This window comes from Tiliqua scincoides, chromosome 3 (assembly GCF_035046505.1).
Source record: "Tiliqua scincoides isolate rTilSci1 chromosome 3, rTilSci1.hap2, whole genome shotgun sequence".
NCBI classification, from domain to species: domain Eukaryota; kingdom Metazoa; phylum Chordata; class Lepidosauria; order Squamata; family Scincidae; genus Tiliqua; species Tiliqua scincoides.
In genome coordinates, this window is record NC_089823.1 from 188,615,063 (window position 1) to 188,636,723 (window position 21,661).

General features: G+C 41.5%; 1 protein-coding gene across 2 annotated transcripts in view; it reads right to left on the minus strand.

The window, feature by feature from the left end:
- Nucleotides 1-5,911: 5,911 nt before the first annotated feature.
- Nucleotides 5,912-21,661, minus strand: part of SUFU (SUFU negative regulator of hedgehog signaling) — a 105,151-nt gene continuing 89,401 nt past the window's right edge. For both annotated transcript variants that reach the window (XM_066620809.1, XM_066620808.1), the window contains exons 11-12: nucleotides 14,871-14,939; nucleotides 5,912-12,911 (exon numbers count right to left, since the gene is read on the minus strand). In XM_066620809.1, coding sequence (XP_066476906.1) covers nucleotides 12,822-12,911; nucleotides 14,871-14,939 — 159 coding nt within the window. In that variant the 3' untranslated portion in view covers nucleotides 5,912-12,821. The remainder of the gene's footprint in view (nucleotides 12,912-14,870; nucleotides 14,940-21,661) is intronic.

Below are 21,661 nucleotides of genomic sequence, written 5' to 3' on the forward strand. Positions count from 1 at the left end.
GCTTTCATCAAAGGCCAGCCAAAAGGAACCACCATAAAGGTGCCCATTTGATGAATGTGGATCTTAAGGAATGCTCCAGCAGCCAGTCCCCCCATCATAGTCAAAAGGATAAAAGCAGAAGCTTGAGTAGCTGGTAAAATGAAACTATTTTTTTTAGTCCCATAAAGCTAGGTGAGTCTTGACAGAATACCATTTTAAAATGTGGGTCCCGGTGCTAAAAAGTTTGGGAAACACTGGTCTAGAGGAGACATCAACACATACCCCTATGCTTTCGGTTTTCAAACTCTCTGGGAGTTTGAAAAGCGCAGTAAGTCCTTGCAAGGGAGGAGAAGGAGGCAGCAGGGGGAAGGCAGCAATGCGAACCCCAGGATGGGGATAGAAGAGAAAGTGAAAATGAAACTTCAGAAAGTGAAAGCACAGCGCTAGCGCTCAGTCTCCGCAAAACCGGAAGTGGAGTACAATCGCTCCACTTTCACTTTCTGCAGACTGGGGAGCCCTGCAGATGCTCGTGCAGGACGGCTGCTGCAGGGACTGGTGAGTGCATCCTAGTTCCTGCAGCCCCCCTGGATCGTGTTGCTGCCTTCTCCCTGCCTCCTTGCTGCCCCTGCCACTTAACGGGGCAGAGGCCAGGGCCTTCAGGTTGGGGTGTCGTGACGCCCCAGTTTGAAAACCACTGCCAGAACCAGGGAAAATCCACTAAAATTGAGTGTTGGGAGGGTGAGGACACACAAAAGAAAATATTCCTTTACTCAGCGTGTGGTCGGTCTGTGGAACTCCTTGCCGCAGGATGTGGTGACAGCATCTGGCCTGGATGCCTTTAAAAGGGGATCGGACAAGTTTCTGGAGGAAAAATCCATGATGGGTTACAAGCCATGATGTGTATGTGCAACCTCCTGATTTTAGAAATGGGCTAGTCAGATGCAAGGGAGGGCACCAGGATGTAGGTCTCTTGTTATCTGGTGTGCTCCCCGGGGCATTTGGTGGGCCGCTGTGAGATACAGGAAGCTGGGCTAGATGGGCCTATGGCCTGATCCAGTGGGGCTGTTCTTATGTCCTAGGCAAACTTCTCAGTTTGCCTCCTCATGACTTGGATGTTTTTCAACTAAGTTCATTTGGGGAAAAAAAGAGACAAAGGGAGCACCTGAGCATTCCTGCTGATGACATCACTGTTCCTGCTGCAGGGGAAGTCCTGGAGCTCTGCTCTTCTTTGGCTACAACCCTGCTGGTAGCTTAAACAACACTTCTGGAAGTAGTATTTGCAGGAGAGGAGACTCTTTCTTGGACCCCACTGCTATTTCCTGTTATTTTATTTATTACATTAACAGCCCTTTATTCAAGGCCTCAAGGCAGCATACATGGTTCTTTTCCTTTTATATTCACAACAAGTCTATGAAAAAGTTAGAAGCTGAGATAGTGACTAGCCCAAAGTCATCCAGTGAATTTTATGTCTGAGTAGGGATTGGAACTCGAGCAGGAATTGGAACTTGGGTCTCCCAAGTCTGATACTCTAGTCACTACACCATACTGTTTTTGCAGATGAACTAGCAGGATTTACATTGATGGTGGCACAGCTATTACTACTGTGGTGGGAGACCTAGTTTCCATCTCCCTCCTCTGGAAGCATCTTCAGCATTGGCATTATAGTTGCTGCTGGAGCACAGAAAGTTTGCAATCCTATGCACACTTAACTGGGAGAAGCCCCCATTGAACATAGTAGGACTTGGTAGTAGCAGTGGCGTCACTAGCTTTTGTGTCAGTCAAACAGTACAGGAGGCCAGTGCATCACCCTCATGATGGATTCCTCCCATGCACTGGGCGGGGCAATGCCCCAGGCAGTGGGCATGGTGATTCACCATTGCCCCACCCATCAGTGGCTTTTTTTTGGCTGTAACTTTTGATAGAATAGATATTTCAACGTGGTTTGTTTCATTGCATCCTGCATGAAATTATGCATAAAATGATAAATAACATAATGGTATTATTCAAAAATACCAAGATTTAAAATTTTTTGGCTAGTTGTGGTGTTACCCCACCACGCATGTCTCCTGCTGTAGCCCGCACCCTCCTAGCGATGCCACTGTGTAGCAGATAAGCATAATATGTTTGTTTTTAGTTTGGTATGCCTTACAGCTGACCTCCTACCAGAAAAAGGTAGACTGAGCAGCTTGACTCTTACAAAGTTTATCTGAACTATCAACAGTTTAAAAAAAATCAGTGAGGAAAAAAAATACTTTGCTGCAATTTGAATGAAACAGTCAAGGACTAGAGCCAACAATGGGGTTACAGAACACATTATAAAGTGGTAATAAAACTATCTCAGCCTCCGTATTAGTTGACTGCTGCCTGGTATAGTAAGAGTTGGCTGGTTTGCAAAGCAAGTCTATCATTGCCTATAGGCTGCTGGCCCTAAGAAACTGCTTCAGATCTCCTCCAGCCTCAGTGGATGCTTAGCATTCAGCCCAACCTCAAAGCAACTGAAATATTAACTGTGTGCCACAGGCCAAATGCACATTGCCTGAAGGTACCAAGCACAGAACCATCTTTTTAAATGGCTGATTAAATCACCACCCCATTCTTGCTGTTCTTTGTGCCTCCCTCTACACCTTCATCTATATGCATGTATTCTTTATGTGTCAGGTACAGCCTAACCTTTGATCACATGAGAATATTCCTGCAATGTACTCAATACCAATAATACATTCCAAATTCTGCAAAAAAAAATTTATTCTGGTCTCAGAATTTGGGTTAACAGTTAAGCAACAGTTCAGGTACCTGTGAATTGCATACCACATATTCTATATTCAATCCTTAGGAGGATGAGCTAACATCTTTAGTACTCTTTAGTTCAGAAAGTAAAAGGAGATTAAGGGAAGACTTGATAGATGTTTCTGAAACGAGGTATGGTGAAGACAAAGGGAAAAGAGAGATCCTTTTCCTTCCTTCATAATACTAGAACTCAGAGCTATCCAATGAACTTGATTGGCAGGAGGGTCAGGATTAAGAGGGAAAATGACTTCTTCACATGACACATAATTAATGTATGGAATTCACTGCCACAAGCTATGGTGATAGCCACTAGCTTAGGTTACTTGAAAAGGGCATTAGACAAGTTAACAGAGGGGCAGTCAGTTGCAGGCTTTTAAGTCATTATGACTTTAAGGAACTTCTATTTCAGGAGCAGTATTCTTTTGGATACCAGTGGCAGCATCTGTGGAGAGCAGGGCCTTGCGTTTAGGCCTTGCCATGCACACTTCCCAGAGATATTTGATTGACCAGTGAGAATCAGAATGCTGGATGTGAACCTTCAGATACAGACCAAAAAAACACTGGGAGATGCTGTGCTCCAGTTGTCCACAAAATGACACCAGTGGGCAGACTAATAATAATAGTAACTCGGTATTTATATACCGCCTTTCTGGTAATCGGATTACTCCTCTGACTTTATTCAAGGCGGTTTACATAGGCAAGCATTTCTAAATCCCTCAAGGGGATTTTTACAATCATGGAGGTTCTCTCTTTCAAGAACCAACAACAGTTCAGAATGGATCTTCCTGGTTTGGTCTCACTTCTGGCCTCCAGTTCTCCCATGCAGGCTGACAATTACATGGAGGGCAGCCAAGACGCTTCTTGCTCACACCAAGAGTAGGTGGAATCACTCAGCTGGGCTTGTCAGTTGTTTCAAGGTCTCGCCATTCTCAGCTTTTCAGGGAGCTGCCGGTGTCCTCGAACTGGCGACCTTCTGATGTTATCTTTGGGCTAACGGAGGCTCTACCCTCTAGACCAGACCTCCTGCCAGACTAGACATATGTCCAGACTAGACATATTATTCAACTGCAGGAAGAATCTCAAAGCAGGACCTTAAGATATTGATAGGAAGGCACTTCCAAAACACATTCTAGATGCTTCTAAAGCTCAGAAATCTGGTTGCAACTTTACAGGAGATACAGACCTCCATGAATAGACAGCAATGGATGCAATAAAATAAGAGGGAGGTTCTGATAAGAAACAGGAAAGCCAGGGCAGCAATGTACAGTTAGGAGGGCCCTTGTAGCTATTGGTCTGTTTGAAGCCATATTATGTCATGTCCACACATTACTTTTACAATTGATATGCTCATTTGTGACCATAGAAACTGGGGTATGCATATGTGGGAGGGAAACTGCACCAGAATGTTGTCACTCTAGCACAATACCTGCTTCATCTGAGTCCACAGTAAGCCTTTATGTTGGATTTGGTTACCTCTGTTGCTCTTTAGTGAGAGAAAGAAACAAAGCTTATATGAGTCAGTCTCTCTTTGGAACAGGGGGAGGAGCAAGGCTTCAGTGCAATCTCTAGGAAGGCACTCCAATGAAGTGCCCGATGGAAGAGAGAATATATCTCCCATTGATTCCCTCACCTCTTATTCAAGATATTCTATTCTATGGGCAGGAGGTCTGGTCTAGAGGGTAGAGCTTCTGTTAGCCTGAAGATAACATCTGAAGGTCACCAGTTTGAGGCCACCGGCAGCTGCATGAATGGCAAGACCTTGAAGCAGCTGACAAGCTGCGATGAGTTATTCCACCTGCTCTTTGGTGCAAGCGAAGAAGCCCCTTGACTGCCCTTCAAGTGAGAGATGAAGGAGCTGCCAAGCATGGGAGGCAACAGGGCTCCAGAAGTGGCACCAGATCGTGAAAGATCCCTCTGAAATGTTGTGCTGTACTTGAAAGAGAGAACCTTTCTGTTATTGTTAAAATCCCCTCAGGAGTTTGAGATAGCCTGCCTATGTGAACCGCCTTGAATAAAGTCAGAGGAGTCATCAGATGACCAGAAAGGCGGTATATAAATACCAATATTATTATTATTATTTTACTCATCCTTTCTGTGACCTTAAAGAAATTAACAGAGTATAAACACATGACTGCAAAATTATTTGATGTTGCTGAAAAAATCACTGCATCATCACATCAGTGATATTTGTGCAAAGTGTTTGCCATGCCTCCCCCCTGCCCCAATATAGCCTCTTCAACACTTCTCATTTCGATTGCAATATATTGTTGAACAAGAGATTTGTGTGTACACATAGGGTCAATTTTATTATGTGGTAAAGGTCAGTGCTTTCCTGCTATTATCTTAACAAAACTGCATAGAACCCAAAGTGCTGTAAGATATCTTCCAAGATAACTTGGTCCAATAAATGTCATAGTATCAGCCTTCATTTTCTCTGGTATTCCCTTCTTGAAGGCAGAGAGAAAAAATTGGTTATGGGAGTTAAACCTAAGAATGGCTATCCACAGGTTAGTGTTGGGCTCCAATCCAACTTTTTGGCCTTGGACAAGTCACTATCAGTCTCCATCTTCAATCCTGTGATATTCCTATGAGTAATCACTCCTACAGTTGGGGAACTGAGGATCACTATTATTTTACAGATGAGGAATATGGAGGCTCGCGGAGTTGCGACCTGAACTCAAGCCCTGTAGATCAGTGTACAACTCTCTAGCCACTAGACCATACTAGCTACATACATTGAATAGGTAAAAGTACATACAGCACTTTAAAATGCAAGTAGTAGCAACTTACCTCTGAGGAGGAGTTGTGAAGACAGAAACGACAAAACCTGTGAAACTTTGAAAGAAGGAAATAAAAAGTAGTGTGATAGAAATTATTAACACCACAAGACTTTTCCTGAGGCGGATTATATTGTGTGAAAAAGTTCACATCAGAGGGCTGCTGATAAGGAAATGCTGGGGCCAATGCACTTATATTAATGTGTGCACACACACAGAGGAGGCCCCCTAAACAGGCTGCTGCTTGTCAAGAATGGCTGGAACGACAAAGTTAAACAAGAGTGAGTGAATAAAGCTTCATTTATCAGTTCTGCAATCACTCAATAAATGTACACAAGACACAACTATGCAAACAAGTTTAATGCACTTTGAATACACGGAGGGGAACATTTTGTGATTCACAAAAATATTACAAAAAGTAGTTTTGTGCAGGTGAGCATACCAGCACTGTGATAATGTAAGAATATACATTAAAAACTAATATAAAATATCTTAAAAACCTCTGCTAGTTTAGGTTTCCATTTGTCTGGTTTGTTTTGGTAGAAAAAAGGCATACTACAAAGTACTGAAAATCTGACTGCAGGAAAGGCAAGTCTGTTTCAGACCAGCTTCTGCAATGTCCTTAACATTTTGTTTGTAAAGGAACACCACTGCGAGCACACACACATACACGGTTGAAATACAAAATGTTCACTTTAGCTGAAGCTTGTTAAAGTAGCCTCAGCAGTCAGAATTAAAAGTTGATCAGGTCTAAGGACCAGGTCCTCCAAAGGCAAAATAATCCATTTTACTCAAAATTTTCTAGCACTACAACCATCCAAAATATAGAATTATTGTAACCAACAAGAGCTCTATTTTTTTTTATAAAAAAGCTTTTAGTATAAATCCTCTGCCTAAACAGTGAACTCTGGTTCCTATGGAGATCACATGGTTTCAGGAAGGAAAGTGATCCTTCTATTTGCAAGGTGACACTATATCAATTTATTCCTTTTAAAAACTCTCATTTTCTGTTTTTAACTGTAGTTATAATCTTATCTGTTAGAATGGAACACCAATGCTACACTTTCAAACTCTCCTCCAGAGTCCAGCATATGAAACAAATTCAAGGATGGGGGGGTGGGCCATAAAGCTTATGAATTTGGGATGCTTTCCTCACCATGGCAGTTTGGTACTGTAAATTGTAGAATGCAGCTCCAGGAAAGCCAGGAGGATAGGCTGGGCCAGGCCTTGGACTGTGCAGTACATTAGCAATCAGGGTACAGGATCTTTTGAATTAACTCCGTTTTATCACTTAAATAAGGTTTCACTTTCCCTAAGGTAGGTGAAATCAATATACAGAATTGAGATTCGGTTCCTTGCTGAAAAGGAAACTGGTGAAGCGAATACTCAGTTTAAATCTAAGCTAACTGGCATCATAAAACAGTTGCACACTCCTGGGTTTCCCCATAATATTAACCACAGCTGGCAGTGGCCACCCTAACTTACTGCAAGGCCTACAAAATCATCAACAGAGCTCACACTACCTTCCTCCCCTCCCTCCATTATGCAGAAGAGCAATGATGAATGGCAGACCTTTGACATCGGTGCCCCAGGGAAGAAAACAACAGTAGCCATGTTGATTTCCACCCTCACTATGAAAAGAGCAAGGGAAACAACAGAGAGAGAAGGGAGGGGAAAAAAAGCATTTGAAAAATCAGAATAATCAGCTGGCAAGTAAACTTCCATGTTTGAGCTTTTAAACAAATTCCTTTGTTTAAATTAAAATGTGTTTGATGCATGCCTTTAAACATTTACTTTACACACTGGCATTTATTAATTATGTTATTCCAATATGAGAGATTTCAAATTCCAGCACTGAATCATGAAACAGGCAAACAGAGGGGTTTTTTAAAAAATAGTTCTACAACCTCTGTTAGCTGGCAGGCTGGCTGTAGGACAGGTGCACCTTTCTGACAGCCCGGGAATAGTACTACAGAAGCTAATGTACCACTTATGATTTTGTAGTGTGCAAGCAATTCAATAAGAAAAAACAACTGTATATGAAATAAAGCAGCAGCCAAGTGCACAATACCCAAAGGTTAATTGTCCAAGAGGCAGGTCAGCCTTGGGATCCATTTAAAACTCACATCAGCTACAAGAGCTCATTTTCTTTTTGACATTTTAGAGACCTGCCACAAGGAGGATGTGAAAAAGATAAAGCAAATAAAGATGTGAAAGGATCTTCCAGAATACTAAGGTATTCTCTTCCTTCCTATAAGTTATAATGATGGTAGTAGTGGGGAAAAACTTTTGAGCACCAACACATTCTTGCAACAAGACATTAAAAACACTTTTGCAAATACATCTGTTCCTTGACCCTTTCTTCCCTTGCTTCATGCATATGGATCCTGTGTAAAGACATTTTCTTTAAATGACTCAGTTTTCCCTGTGTTACTGGAAAAACTGAGTGGAGTGGGGTTGGATCCTACAGCACTGCTCAACTCAACTGGTATTTATGTGAAATCCATGATTTCATCTTCCATAGGGGCACACTATCATTCCAGCAGTGTTGACCCAAACAGCATCACTCTCATTGCTGTTGCCTTTGTTGGAGGGTGGTGGCACCCTCAAAAAAACCAGAGATGATCTTGTTTATAGTGAGTGGATCCATGTGGCTTGCATGGATCCAGCCTGCTCGTGGCAGGCTGTAAGCAGGTGGCAGCAGACTTGGGGTGAAGGGAACCCCAAATGTACAATCTTCTCACTTCCCCTGTCAGATGCAAACTGCAACACGGTGCTTCATGGCTGAGCCAGCCATGCCTTCCAGCTCTGCAAAGCAAAGCAGGTTGTTGGGTTGCTGTACAGAATATGCTGTATACAGAACATCTCTGTTCAGCCATGTTCTGACTTGGCAAAGAGACCAAGTTCAGAATTAGGCATCAGAAAATAATGTGGGGTATTGTGTAGTATAGACATACACAAAACAGGTGTCAGAATGGGGGTTTTCCTCCTCCGAGGCAAGTCCATTCTCTCTGCCCTTTGTTTAGTGTGGAGTCACCTACAAGAATCACTCCAAGAGTAATCACTTTCCGTGGCCCTCCCCCCCCCATGCTGCTATTGGGGTGTCCATCTTTGTTGTTTTATATTTTGTTCAGTGTGCTATCTCCATAATGTATTATAAAAAACGTATTGTAAAAAAATGTGTTGTAAAAAAAACAGTCAGGTTAAGTTGAAAAATTATTTCAGGGTGGATGTGCTTCATGAAGTCACATGCTATCACTCAATTTGTGTCCTTGTGCCTTAACCAATTTCTGCCCAATTTCTACAGGTGTATGCATTTGATCCCTGTTGTGTTTATGCAACGTTGGGAAGAAATGGCTTAAACTGGTTAAACTTGTTTCCCCTGATCTTGTTTATCAGACTGTACATGGGACAATGACATTGTCATTATGCTTTCCAGAGCAGAGCAGATTCTGTTTTATTTAAGTCTAGATTCTCCCCAAGTTCCAATACTGGGGGAGACCTACAAGAGTTAGGCTGGAATTGTTTGTTCTTCAAAAATGTGCAATTGCTTTACGGGGCCCAGTTCCCAAGCACCACAACATACTGGGCCTGCCTGCAGTAGGATCAAGCTTTTGTTCCCTTAGTTATAGCTTCCATTCTGCTGCCTCTCCGGATTTTGCTCACTTCTGCCTGTTTCATATTTTGATAGCAAACTCTGGAATGGTCCTTTTGTTACCATTTGGTCTGGTGTCTAGGCTAGAACTGTCCTGGCATATGACTGGTACAGCAGCTGCACTGAAAGTTAATAATTGTTGCAGCAACCCAGGAAGGGTGTTTACAGCTCCAGGTGCTGAGGGATTAAGCAGCAGGTGCAAACCAACTGAAGAGCAGCCAAAGTTCCAGTTTCCTGTAAGCCACTTAAGTAACTAACAGAGAGCAAACCTGCAAAGTAAACTCTTTCTCCCTCCTCGGGGGGGGGGGGGGGAAATGGTCAGCACAACTGTCCATAACTGCCCAAGTGTTTGCTCATAAAAACTTACTGATATGCAGTCCACTGGAGAGACCAAACCCATTCCATTAAGTCCTCTGAGAAGCTGACAAGAAGAGCTTCCAGCAGCAACTGCCATAAACGGTTACTGATTAAACAAATATACATCAAGGCACCTTACCTTTGAATTTGCCAAGACAATGGATCATTTCAGGCAGCTATTAAATATGAATGTTCTGCCTGCAAGTCATATGAGAGTCATTTTAAAGTTTTTCAAAAAGACATACCTTGGGACAATTCCTTTCCTCTGCAAAAGAACTCTCATACAGGACAAAACATTAAAAATGTTATGGCAGAGTAACATCCATATGAATGTTGCACAAGCTATCATGAGCTTCTGTAGATCCTTCCTGAGAAGGATCTACTCACAGCTCACAGATCCTTCCTGAGAAACCTATAGGGATTTTGCAGTTCAGGGTACCATTCTATCTATTCCTCCATGGGAGAAAAAAAGAAAAGAAAAAAAGAATTGGCCACCAAAATTGCTGCTTTCATTTCTCAGACAAGCAACTCTATACCCAATCAAAAAAGAAAAAAGAAACTGAAGAGAGATAGCGTGGCCATGCGAAACCTCACTATAGTAAATATGTGACAATGGGACACAAGATTTTCAAAACACAGTGTCCCAAAAGCAGGCTCTCAAAGCAAGGTAGTTTAATTTCTTGAAAGAGCACCTTAGGGCTCCTGTGACTGAATGTTCCTTCATATAAAAAGAAAAAGTTCCCTATGCAGAGGAATCCTAGCCTGATGTGCGAATTTTCTATATACAACATCTTTTTTTTTTTTTTAAAGCATTAACAAGACATTCAATCATATGAGATCCCACTGCAGTCTGAGAACAGTAGAGTTAAGAAACTGGTTTACTGCCTCAGCTGCAGTCTGTGAAAACTAGGGACGAATAGGGATGGCTTTTGCGAAGAAAATATGCAAGGTATCTGGCAGTAACACTTGAATGATAGACACCAAGTGCCTGCCAAAAAATTCCACTAGGGCACTCTAGGGTTCGGCCTGCTTGAACTCTGCAGTGTTACATGCTAAGACTATTTGGCATTAGCAGCCCATCAATTCTTCCTCCATTAGAGATTGATTTCAATGGTACTCACTGAAAGCCTCGTGACAGTATCCAAAACACTAAACCTAAACTAGTAAGTATCTTTCAAATCTTTTTGTCTTATGACATGTAAATATCAGAACAGCCTAGTGCAGTGGTTCTCACACATTTAGCACCGGGACCCACTTTTTAGGATGAGAATCTGTCAGGACCCACCGGAAGTGATGTCATGACTGGAAGTGACATCGCCCAGCAGGAAAAATTTTTAGCAATTCTAGGCTGCAATCCTACTCACACTTACCCAGAAGTAAGTCCCACTGACTAACATTGTTAAAAGAATATACATAGTAGCTTCAAATTAGTTCAAATACAGGTCTGTAACATTTCCCCAAATGCAGTCACATGCCATGGTAGCATCAAGCCTAATATATTAAAAATAAATATTGAAATGAATGGGAATCCATCTGAAATTGGTTCACGACCCATCTAGTGGGTCCCGACCCACAGTTTGAAAAACACTGGACTAGTGTATCATGCTACCCCAAATCTTACTTTACCATGCATAAAGAGCAGAGACATCTAGCATTTTGACAGGGAACCTACAAACAATACTGTAGTTCTTTGGGGAGCATCGTTGTATAAAAAGCCTGGTACTCATATACTTCCTAGACTTGGTCCCTATGGCATTGTGACATGGCTCTATTACTTTGCCAAATCGAAGCAAACTGCACGGCAAGGTTGCTCTTAAAGGACCACACACACACACACACACACACACACACAGATTTGGGCTAATATGACAGACCAGGACAGCAAAACTTTGGAATAAGTCCTTGTTTTAAAAAGTCAGTCAGCAAAACTTCTACCTCAGTTCAAAGTGTTTTACCTGGAAAGCCATCCCAGATTTGTTTTGTTTTTTTTGCATTGGCACCCCTACCCATGACAAAATATAAAGTCTTATTTTAAATCAGCCTTGAAAAGAGCAGGCTCTCAGATATGTCCAAATTAAAGGACTGCAATTGGAGACACGTAAGTTTAGCAGAAATCTATAGCAAACTTCAGCAAGGGTGCAGCAACAGGAAAGCCAAATGCATTTCAAGAAAACAGAAATGCTGGCTATATCAAGATTATAAATAAACTCAACAAACCATCCATATTGTGTCATTTTTTTTGCCACAATCCAGAGAGAGAAGCCTATAAAATCTAATAGTCCATTTACTTGCCCTTTCAATGGTGACCATGAAATAGGTCATTAATTATGATCTTACTACTGATGAGAAATTGGGGAGGGGCATTGCCCCATCACATAGATGTAGTTAAAGTACAAACAACACAATTACCTGGTAGTAAGCCCCACTGAACAGAAATGAACCTCCTTCTAAGTAAATACGTATAAGATTAGGCTGCCAGGTATTTCTTTCTGCACCACTGTTCCTAAAGAATACCTGAGCTTTGAGTCATTTCCTCTCTAGAACAAGTAAACTGAAGGATTTAATTTCAAATAAGAGGTCCATGGGTCTCAAATACTAAAGGTTGTAAAGATGATTTAAACACTAAGTTACCCAGCGCAAGGAAGACTAGTCCTCTGTGATATCACCGCAGCTCAGCCAATGGCAGTCAGATGAGTCATTATTCCCATACCTGCCAATTCCTAGTACAAAATCACAGTAGATCAGCATCTTTTCAGTTTATGTGCTTGTGTATGGAGGGGCATGCCATAACTTCCTGGAGTAAAAAGAACTTAACAGTGAAGGGAAAATTCTGTTTAGGAGAAATTTGACTAACAAAATAATTTTGGAGTTAAGGAACACACATCTAATCACTGAATTAGGGATTTACACCTGAACAATGTGTGGTGGAACAGGCAAAGGAGGCACATTAACCCTGAGCTAAGGCAACAGGGTGGTCTAGAGCCAGCTAAATAGGGAAAGGATTTTTATCACTACAAGTCATAGTTAAATATTTCTCTCTCTCTTTCTTTGTCTCACACTCATTCTTATGCAGGATATACAGAATTCAGCCATAATGAAAAGGAGAAAGCCAGGGACCAGAAGACTTCAGTTCTGGAGGCTGAGTAATCTTTCTTCTATTTGGAGTGGTTATGCAGCAACATCTCATATTTGCAGGAAGAGCTTTTACTGCATTAATTATCCCAAGAGTTGCTGGGCAGCATAAAGTAAGTTGTTGTCAGTTGGCTTTAATGGAGTGGGTTGTCAAATACGGCATCCGGCAAGATGGAGACTTTCAGTTTCTTGTCAGGCCAACTATACTCCTTTGGAAGTTTGAACTAAAAGGCAATGAAGCAATTAGTTAATACACTTCACTATGGTCTAATATACACAAAACAAATAGTGCTAAAGATGATAGGATTCAACCTTTCTGGCTAATAAGAAAATATTTCCCAAAGAGTTCATCTGGGATCAGCTCCATAGTGAAGTACTCCTACTTCTACCACTTCATATTCCCTATTCTGTGTTGATTTCTTTTATTCCATCTTAGCTCCTCAAAAATCTTTGCCTGCTTTAAAAGAATAAGATTTAGTGCTTAATCCTATCATGCAATGTGTACAAGGTTTCAGAGTGCTGCAACATGCACAAAATTCAATACTAAAAATTCATAGTGAAATTGACTTTAATAAGTTTGATATATGGTAGGCCCTACTTATCCATGGGTTTGGGTCTAGTAGATTTAACCTAACATGGATCCCGACCCATGTCAGGAGGGCCTCACTCTATCCTCCAGATGGTCTTCTGGTCACATCCAGAAGATGGTCTAAGGTTTGGGGAGGGTGTGCATGGCCTCCCTGCACCTCTCAGAAGGCCTCCTGGAAGCCTTAGAAAGGCACTTCCATTTTAATGATTAGAAAAAGGAACTGAAGATCAATAAACTGGAATAATGCCTTTATGCCTTTACATAAATCCAAGGGCAGTTGCATTTAGAACTCCGTGTACAGTTCTGATCACCCTGTTTTAAAAATGAGCTATAATATCGTAGAGCTGCATAACATGCAGAAAGGGGCAACCAAATTGATTAAGGGGCTGGATTTTTTTCTCCCCACAAAGAAAGGCTAAAGCATTTGAAGTTTTTTAGGTTAGGAGAGAAAAAAGGAGAGACATGAAAAAGGCTTATAAATATTCCAGAGCAGCGTTTCTCTGCTGGTGATACTAGAGGAGGTGTCCAGTGGTCCAAGAAGACCTCCCAAACACCTGCCATCTGTTAGTGAGATCAGCAATGCAATGCAACGAACAGTGGTAAGAGGCTCGGTTGAGTGAGCAGAGCTCAAAAAAGCCCTTCCTTCCACCCTGAATCTCTTAGCTGTGTTTATTGTATTGCGTCTGGCCTCCCAATACAGAAGTAACTGGTGATAACAACATTGCCATTTGCTTTTGGGGGTACTTCCAATAGGTGGACCATGTAAAGTGGAACAGCGGGGGACAAATGCTGAGAAATACTGTTCTAGACTGCTAATTAAGGACCAGGTATTCCAACAATATACAGCAGCTAGGATCAAAAATCTTGGAATGGAACTGTAGTATGGCATTGGTTAAATATGAAAACCATTTTAATTTGAATGGCAACTCAGTATTCTCATTCAGAGACCAAAAACTTTAGCACTGAACAGGATTAAACCATTAAAGCAATAGGATTGACTTTTGTCAGTGGAAGTTAGGATGGCCCTTCTAGTAACAGGTAAAGTTTGCTTAGTATTGGAAGAAGATATATATGGTAAATTATGAAAATTTTTGCATGGTGTAGGTGAATGCTAAGACAATTTTATGACACACGTGCAAGAAACTATTAGCAGTTGTGCAACGGGACCACACAGTTGACAGAGTCTACTACCATAATGCCAGGCTGCATGGAATAACTAGCTTTGCTTCCTAGAACTACAGAAAATGACACTATAGAGTCAGAGTTTACATTGATGTATATTCAGTAGGACATCTGAGAAAACAACTGCATTGAGATTTCACAAAGATAACATCAACTAATGCAGAGGTAGCTAGCACAGACATTTTGAGACCATCCATTCAGCCTTTGCTAACCCTGGATGCTCTGATCACATTATCCCAAGTCAGCCACCATAACCTACACGAGGATTTCCAGGACACTGGGCAACAGCTCCAGCAAAAGCGGAACCCCAAATTTATAGCCAAGAAACCAGGCCAAAAAACCAAAAACCTAAGCAAATTAAGCAGCTAAATATAGAAAAAAACCCTTCAGCATTAGAATCAAGTAGACTTACTTCCTCTGGTGAATTCAGATCTTCTAGGTCTTCCAGCATTCTTTCCACAAATTCTTCAGTCAGCAGGATCTGCAGAAGAGAGACAGAAGTTTTATTCTTTTATGTTCCAAGCTTTACCTAATTGCCAGGCAACAGACTCCTTCCTGGTGCACAGGGAAGAAACTGTACTGTGTTGTTCATCCAGCAATTCACAAAGGCCTTGTGGGTCTCTCTGCTTTCTCTCTAATACCAAGAAAAATGCTACAATTATAAGGGAATTTAGTTGTATCATCAATTATCTTTCTGTGTCAAAACTAAAGGTTTTGATTCAAAGGGAGAGAAACTAAGAACTGTGAAGAGAGATATTATCAGAAAAGGGAAACAATAGGAAAAAAAAAGATGCCTTTTGTCAGACACCAAAATCTACCCTTACGATTCAACGAACTGATAGGAGGAAGAGGAACAGCTACTGTTGAGCTTCAGAACACTTTCTCTACTAATACATTGAACACAATAAAGCAGTGGTTCCCAAACTGGTGAGTCACGACCCACCAGGCAGGAAAGAACTGGCCTATGTTTCTTTAAGGGCCGGGGGAAGGCAGTAATGCAATCCCCAGGATCCTGCTGCTGCTGGGGACAGTAGGGTTTTTTTTGCTTACTTCCAGGTAGTGCTGAAGTCCTATGAGGTCTGGAGAGCCCTCTACAGGGCTTCCCAAGCCTCTGTAAGTCTGTAAAAAAGAAAAAACAGGCACTTCTGGTTTTGTTGGAAAACTGAAAGTGCCCATTTTTCCTATTTTTCAGACTTACAGAGGCTTGGGGAGCCCTGCAGAGGGCTCCACAGACTGCCTGGACCTTCCAGGACATCAGTGCTGGCTGAAGGTAAGTGAACCCCCCACCCCAGCCTTGGCAGCAGCATGATCCTGGGGACTGCATTGCTGCAATCCCCACTGCTCCAGCAAATATGTAGGTGGTTCCCTCCTCCTAAGAACTTTGGGAACCACTGCTCTAACCTTTAAAGGATTTGCTTTATTAAACCATGCCCAAAGTAGCAGGACATACCCCACTGCTGATGAGAATTCAGAGTCGAAGGATACAACTACATCTGCCTCGTTCAGATAGTTTCTCCTGAAAGAGTCAGCTCAACCAAATATACAAGGGCATTTAAGGTATAGTAACATAAGCTCCATCTCTTTTGTTCATAACTTCCTCCTCAAGAGTTTCTATGGCATAGTTTTTAATGAGACTGAACATAAGCTATTATCTACCATACCTTTTTCATAATGCTTCCTAAATTCAGAACCGCTCCTGCAGCAAGAGCACCGCATTACAGTAGAAATCACATACATTTGATGTGCATGATATTAAAGGTGACATCTGCAGCAAATCAACATCACAGGCTGTCGTAGCTCTAGGCACCTCATTTAATTTCTTCTGGGATTTAGAAGCTTAGAACTTGAAATTGAACAAATAAGCCCTGTTCTTTGAAAAATTTCAACTTGAACCAAGTGCCATCTTTTGCGAATATTTAAGGGCTCTTATCAACAGGACACTGTGGGAAGACTAGAATGAGAGTCGCTGATTTATTCCCCTAAGAAAAAGATTCTCAGTGAGGAAACGATGGGAAAAGCCGATGATAAACAGGCCACATTAAATTGTTTTGCACACATTCAAAACTCTCATCCAAGAGGACATTTTCTCCCAGGAAATCTTTCAGCTGCAACTAAGGCAGCAGACAGGCCATGGAGTATCAGATGGCATTTGCTATGGGGCTTTTCAAACGCCACAGCATTTCCATAGTTTTGGCAGCATTGTACAAATAGTTCCCACCCACCAGCCTGCTGTAACTGGTTTCTCATGCTGGGACATGGTCGGCCTTTGTATGAAGTCTGTTTGCAAAACACAAACACTCAGGCTTACAAATGTGCTCCACCTTCATGAAACAAAAACCCATGCCAGAATTTCCAAGAGGTATACGATTCCAATAAACTAGTGAATTTTCACAATTTTTAGCTATTTGGATTAGGAACTTGAGCTACTAGATATGTGATTATATTTAGCTAATAAAAAAGGTAAGAAAAAAAGATGTAAATAAAGGATCACTTAAGTTTAGCCAACACAGAGATATGAAAGATTATGGAATTACTATTAATTTCTCAAAAATGCTGACACACGACAGCCTATTAAAACATTATGAACATATGACACTGCTTTATACAGTGTCAAACCATTGGCCTACATACTTCAGTACTGCCTATCCAGGATTACAGAGTCCTAAACCTAATTTGGTGATGTCAAGGACTAAACCTGGGATCTTTGGCTCACAAAACAGGTGACCTACCATTGAGCTACAGCCTCCCCCAACATAGGAACATCCCTGTTGAATCAAACTAGGAATTAGTCTAGTCCAGGGGTGCCCAAACCCCGGCCCGGGGGCCACTTGCGGCCCTTGGGGACTCTCAATCTGACCCATGGGGAGCCTCCAGTCTCCAATGAGACTCTGGCCCTCCAGAGACTTGCTGGAGCCCATGGTGGCCCAATGCAACTGCTCTTAGTATGAGGGTGACTGTTTGACCTCTTGTGTGAGCTGTGGGATGAGGGTTCCCTCCACTGATTGCTGTTTCACATGTGTGATGCAGCAGCTAAGGAAAGGCTGGTCATACTTTATGCAAGGCCTTTTATAGGCCTTGGGCTATTGCAAGACCTTCATGCATTCATTCAAGTTCCATCTCTAATATATTCATTTACGCAAATTTATTCAAATTTGAAATGTGAATTAGTTCTTTTTTCCCCCAGCCCCTGCAGTGTCAGAGATGATGTGGCACTCCTGCCAAAAAGTTTGGACACCCCTGGTCTAGACCAATATCCTGTTTCCCAGTGGTCAGCCAGATGCTTCCATGAAGCCCACAGCAGGACATGAAGACAACAGGCTCTCCTGCTCTTTGCCTTCAGCAACAGGTACTTTAAAGAATACCACCTCTGAGATGGCATTCTACCTGGGAGTGCCATTTAGTCACCATGGCCAAAACCCAATGAAAAGCCTGTCCTCCACCAATTTGGCAATCCCATTTTAAAGCCATCTAAGCCAGCATCATCCAATCTTATGAAAGTGAATTTAATAATGGCTTTTGTGAAGAAGCACTCTCCTGTATCAATCCTGAATTTACAGTCAATTTCAATGGGTAACTGAGTTCTAGTATCATGAAAGAGGAGGAAAAAATACAGTTATCTTAAAAATCTCTTATCTACTTCCTCTACATCATGGATAACTTTATAGATTGCTGTGATGATCTCCCCCCTCCCCTGCATCCCTTGGGGTCATTTTTTTTTCAAAAGTCTCTTTCTTGCAAGGAATATGTTCTGAATCCTTAATTTTGGTTGCCTTTTTATGCACCTTTAAAACTCTACAATGTCTGTTTTGAAATGGAAATAGGAACTGTGTACAGCAGAGGTTCTTAAACGGATTTCTTCAGCACCACAGTACACGGAGACAATGTTTTCATGAAGCTACTCACCTCAACTCCAAGATCACTTTCACTGTCAGCTCAGATTCTCTCTCTCTCTCTCCCCCTCTCTCTCTCTGTGTGTGTCATCAGGCATTTTGTTACCATGTGCATTAATTTACACTTTTGTACACAAGACTCATGTGCCATTTTGTTGCCCATTCACCCAGTTTGGAGAGCTCTGCTCAGTCTGCTTCAGTTTTCACCATCTCAAATAATGTTATCTACAAACTTGGCCAACACACTTGCTTACCCCCAACTGCAGATTGTTTATGGATTAAATAGTCCTGGTTGAAGTACCAAACCTTTGGGCAGAAACCCACAACTTGCCTCCCATCATTGTAAGAATTATTTCTACCCAGGACTTCCTTTTCTTTAACTAGTTACCAGTTCTTAAGACCCATCTTCTTACTCCTTAGCTGTTAAGTTTATGCAAGAGCCATCAGTGGATGATTTTGTCAAATCCAAATATATAATTTCTATCAGATCACCTCTACTGCCTGCTTGATAGCACCATTCAAAAAATATTGTGCAAAAGGAACTCCTGTTCCTTAAGACTCCACTCTCATAACAAGGACCAGAATCTGTAAGAATTTTAAAATTCAAAGGTCTTGTGTTCTTCTGAATTCAGTTTGGGATTTCTTTGTATCTTTTGATAATTTGACACAGACAAACTTTAATGGTTAGTACTTTCTTCTCATCTTCCCACAGTGTGTAGCCACATGTATCTGCAAAATCAATCATGCTTCAGACAAGTTCATATTTCACATTATTTGGTGCCTATTACAATTTTTTGCAGTGGCAATGGATGGGATATATAATTACTTAAAAACACACAATCAAGTTATGAAATATATGATTTGGTGGAATTCACTGAATGCCCCCAGGCTCAGACTCATCAATACCATCTGTAAAATGGAAAGAATGAGACCTAACTATGGAGTCATTGCGAGGACAAATGTATGTAATTGGACTGTAGAGCAATTTGCAAACTAGAAGTGCTGCATAAATGGATATGTTTAGCAGCAGTTCTATCAGCTTTCAGCACAACCCACTTTCAGCACAAGCTACTGATAACTATCTCTCCCAAATAAAAATTCCCCACTTCCAATGGGAGTAATCTGGAGAAGAGGGTAAAGAGGGTAAGGGTAAGTTCCCTGACATACAGGAAATTAATCTTTAATAGCACATGAGGAAACAACAGGGTCTAAAAAGGATTTTTAAAAAAGCATATTGAGGAGGTACTTATGCATTCTGAGAGAATTTTCCTTGTACTGCAGATACAGTTGTAGGGAATGAGAATATCTTTCATTGATTTTGGTAGCTTTTCTTATGCAACTCTCCCTTCTTTATTATGAAAAGTTCATCATACGCTACAAGAACAAATGTTAAAGTTGAAGCTTCTTTTCTAAACAAATTTAAAAGGAAGTAATGGTATGACCAAAATGTCCAACTTATAACCTCTGAGTATTTGTGGAGAGTCACTCTCAGTTTGACTTTAGGACACAGGAGAGTTAGAGACAGACAAGGTAACACCATAGGTCTGATTGCCAGTGCCAAGAAACAATGAAGAAATTGCTAGGATGTTTTGTGTAAGTACATAAAAAGATGGTGTTAACAGAAAAACTTAGCTGGGCAGCAAGGTATTTTCTGGCAGTGAAATACACCAAGCTGTAAATAATTAGGGTTTATCTGTACCAGCTGGTGCAGACTACATCTTATTCTGTGGTCTCTGTTAGACCAACCTGATTTAACAAACTCACTCAATGTTTAAATAAAGTCTTATTTCTTTGAGTTTTGCTTGAACAAACACAGGGTGATGTTGTGCATCACACAATATGTATAAGTACCCACAAATCCAGGAAACCATAAAGTGCTAAAAGTTCACCTCCAGATATCCTTACTTGAACAGTGCTGTTGTAAAACATGTCAAGTCAACTCTCTCACTTTGTTCCAGTGAAGAGTCAAGGCAGAATTCTGAGAAAATGATATATACACAAATGTTTAGCACATGTTGGAATTACCCACGTTATGCAAAGCCCCAGGCAATTCTTGTAAGTTAAGTCACTATTATTCATCATAATTTTCTTCCACGCTATGTAGTTAATAATTTTAATACTGATATTATACCAGTTGTTGTATATTGGCAACTAGATCATTAAAAAATTAGAAATGGTAGCATAGAGGAAAAAATTTCTTGCACACATATTCCAAAACTGATTCTAAAAATTGCAAGTTAAAAAGTCCAATTTTACTGTGAGACACATGGATATAAACTATAATTAACCCATTTCTGCCCAATTCACAGGTGTACATATTTAATACCCGTTACATATATGCAATGCTAGGCAAAAATGGTTTAAGAGACTATTTTATAGAAGAATCTACTTGGATTTTTATAAAGTGAAGCTTTTTTTAAACAGAATCCTGAGATTATAAAATATAATCAAAAATTATAATTCAGGATTCTGTTTAAAAAAGCTTCACTTTATAAAAATCCAAGTAGATTCATCAAAGACTTCATATAGCGCTGTCTGGAGGCAGTGAGGATCTGGATGGGGGCTAACAAGCTGAAATTAAATCCGGATAAGACAGAGGTTCTTATCTGGTTCCTGGTTCGGAAATCCTCGATACAGGTGCTAGACTATCAGCTTGCGCTGAATGGGGTTGCACCCCCTGAAGGAGCAGGTCCGCAGCTTGGGGGTCCACCTGGACTCGCAGCTACTTCTGGATTCCCAGGTGGCAGCTGCAGCTAGGAAGGCCTTTGCTCAGCTTCGACTGGTGCGCCAGCTGTGGCCGTACTTGGATCGTGCAGACCTGGCCATGGTGATCCATGCCACAGTGACATTGAGGTTAGATTATTGTAACGTGCTCTATGTGGGGCTGCCCTTGAAGATGGTTCCGGAAACTGCAACTAGTGCAGAATGTGGCGGCCCGTGTAATTACTGGAGGTAGGCGGTTTGACTCTGTCAGTCCGCTTCTCCGGTGGCTGCACTGGCTGCCCATTTCCGGGCCCAATTCATAGTGCTGGTTTTGACCTTTAAAGCCCTATACTGCTTTGGGTCATGGTATCTTAGAGATCGCCTACTCCCGTACAATCCGGCTCGTCCTCTTAGGTCATCAGAGAAGGCCTTTTTACAAGTGCCGCCGCCTAGGGAGGTACATGGGGCGGCGGCAAGAAATAGGGCCTTCTCAGTAGTGGCACCGCTATGGAATTCCCTTCCCCTTGACTTAAGAATGGCTCCCTCTCTTGAGACTTTTCAACGAGGCCTGAAGACCCTTCTGTTTAGACAAGCCTTCTGAGTTCTTGGT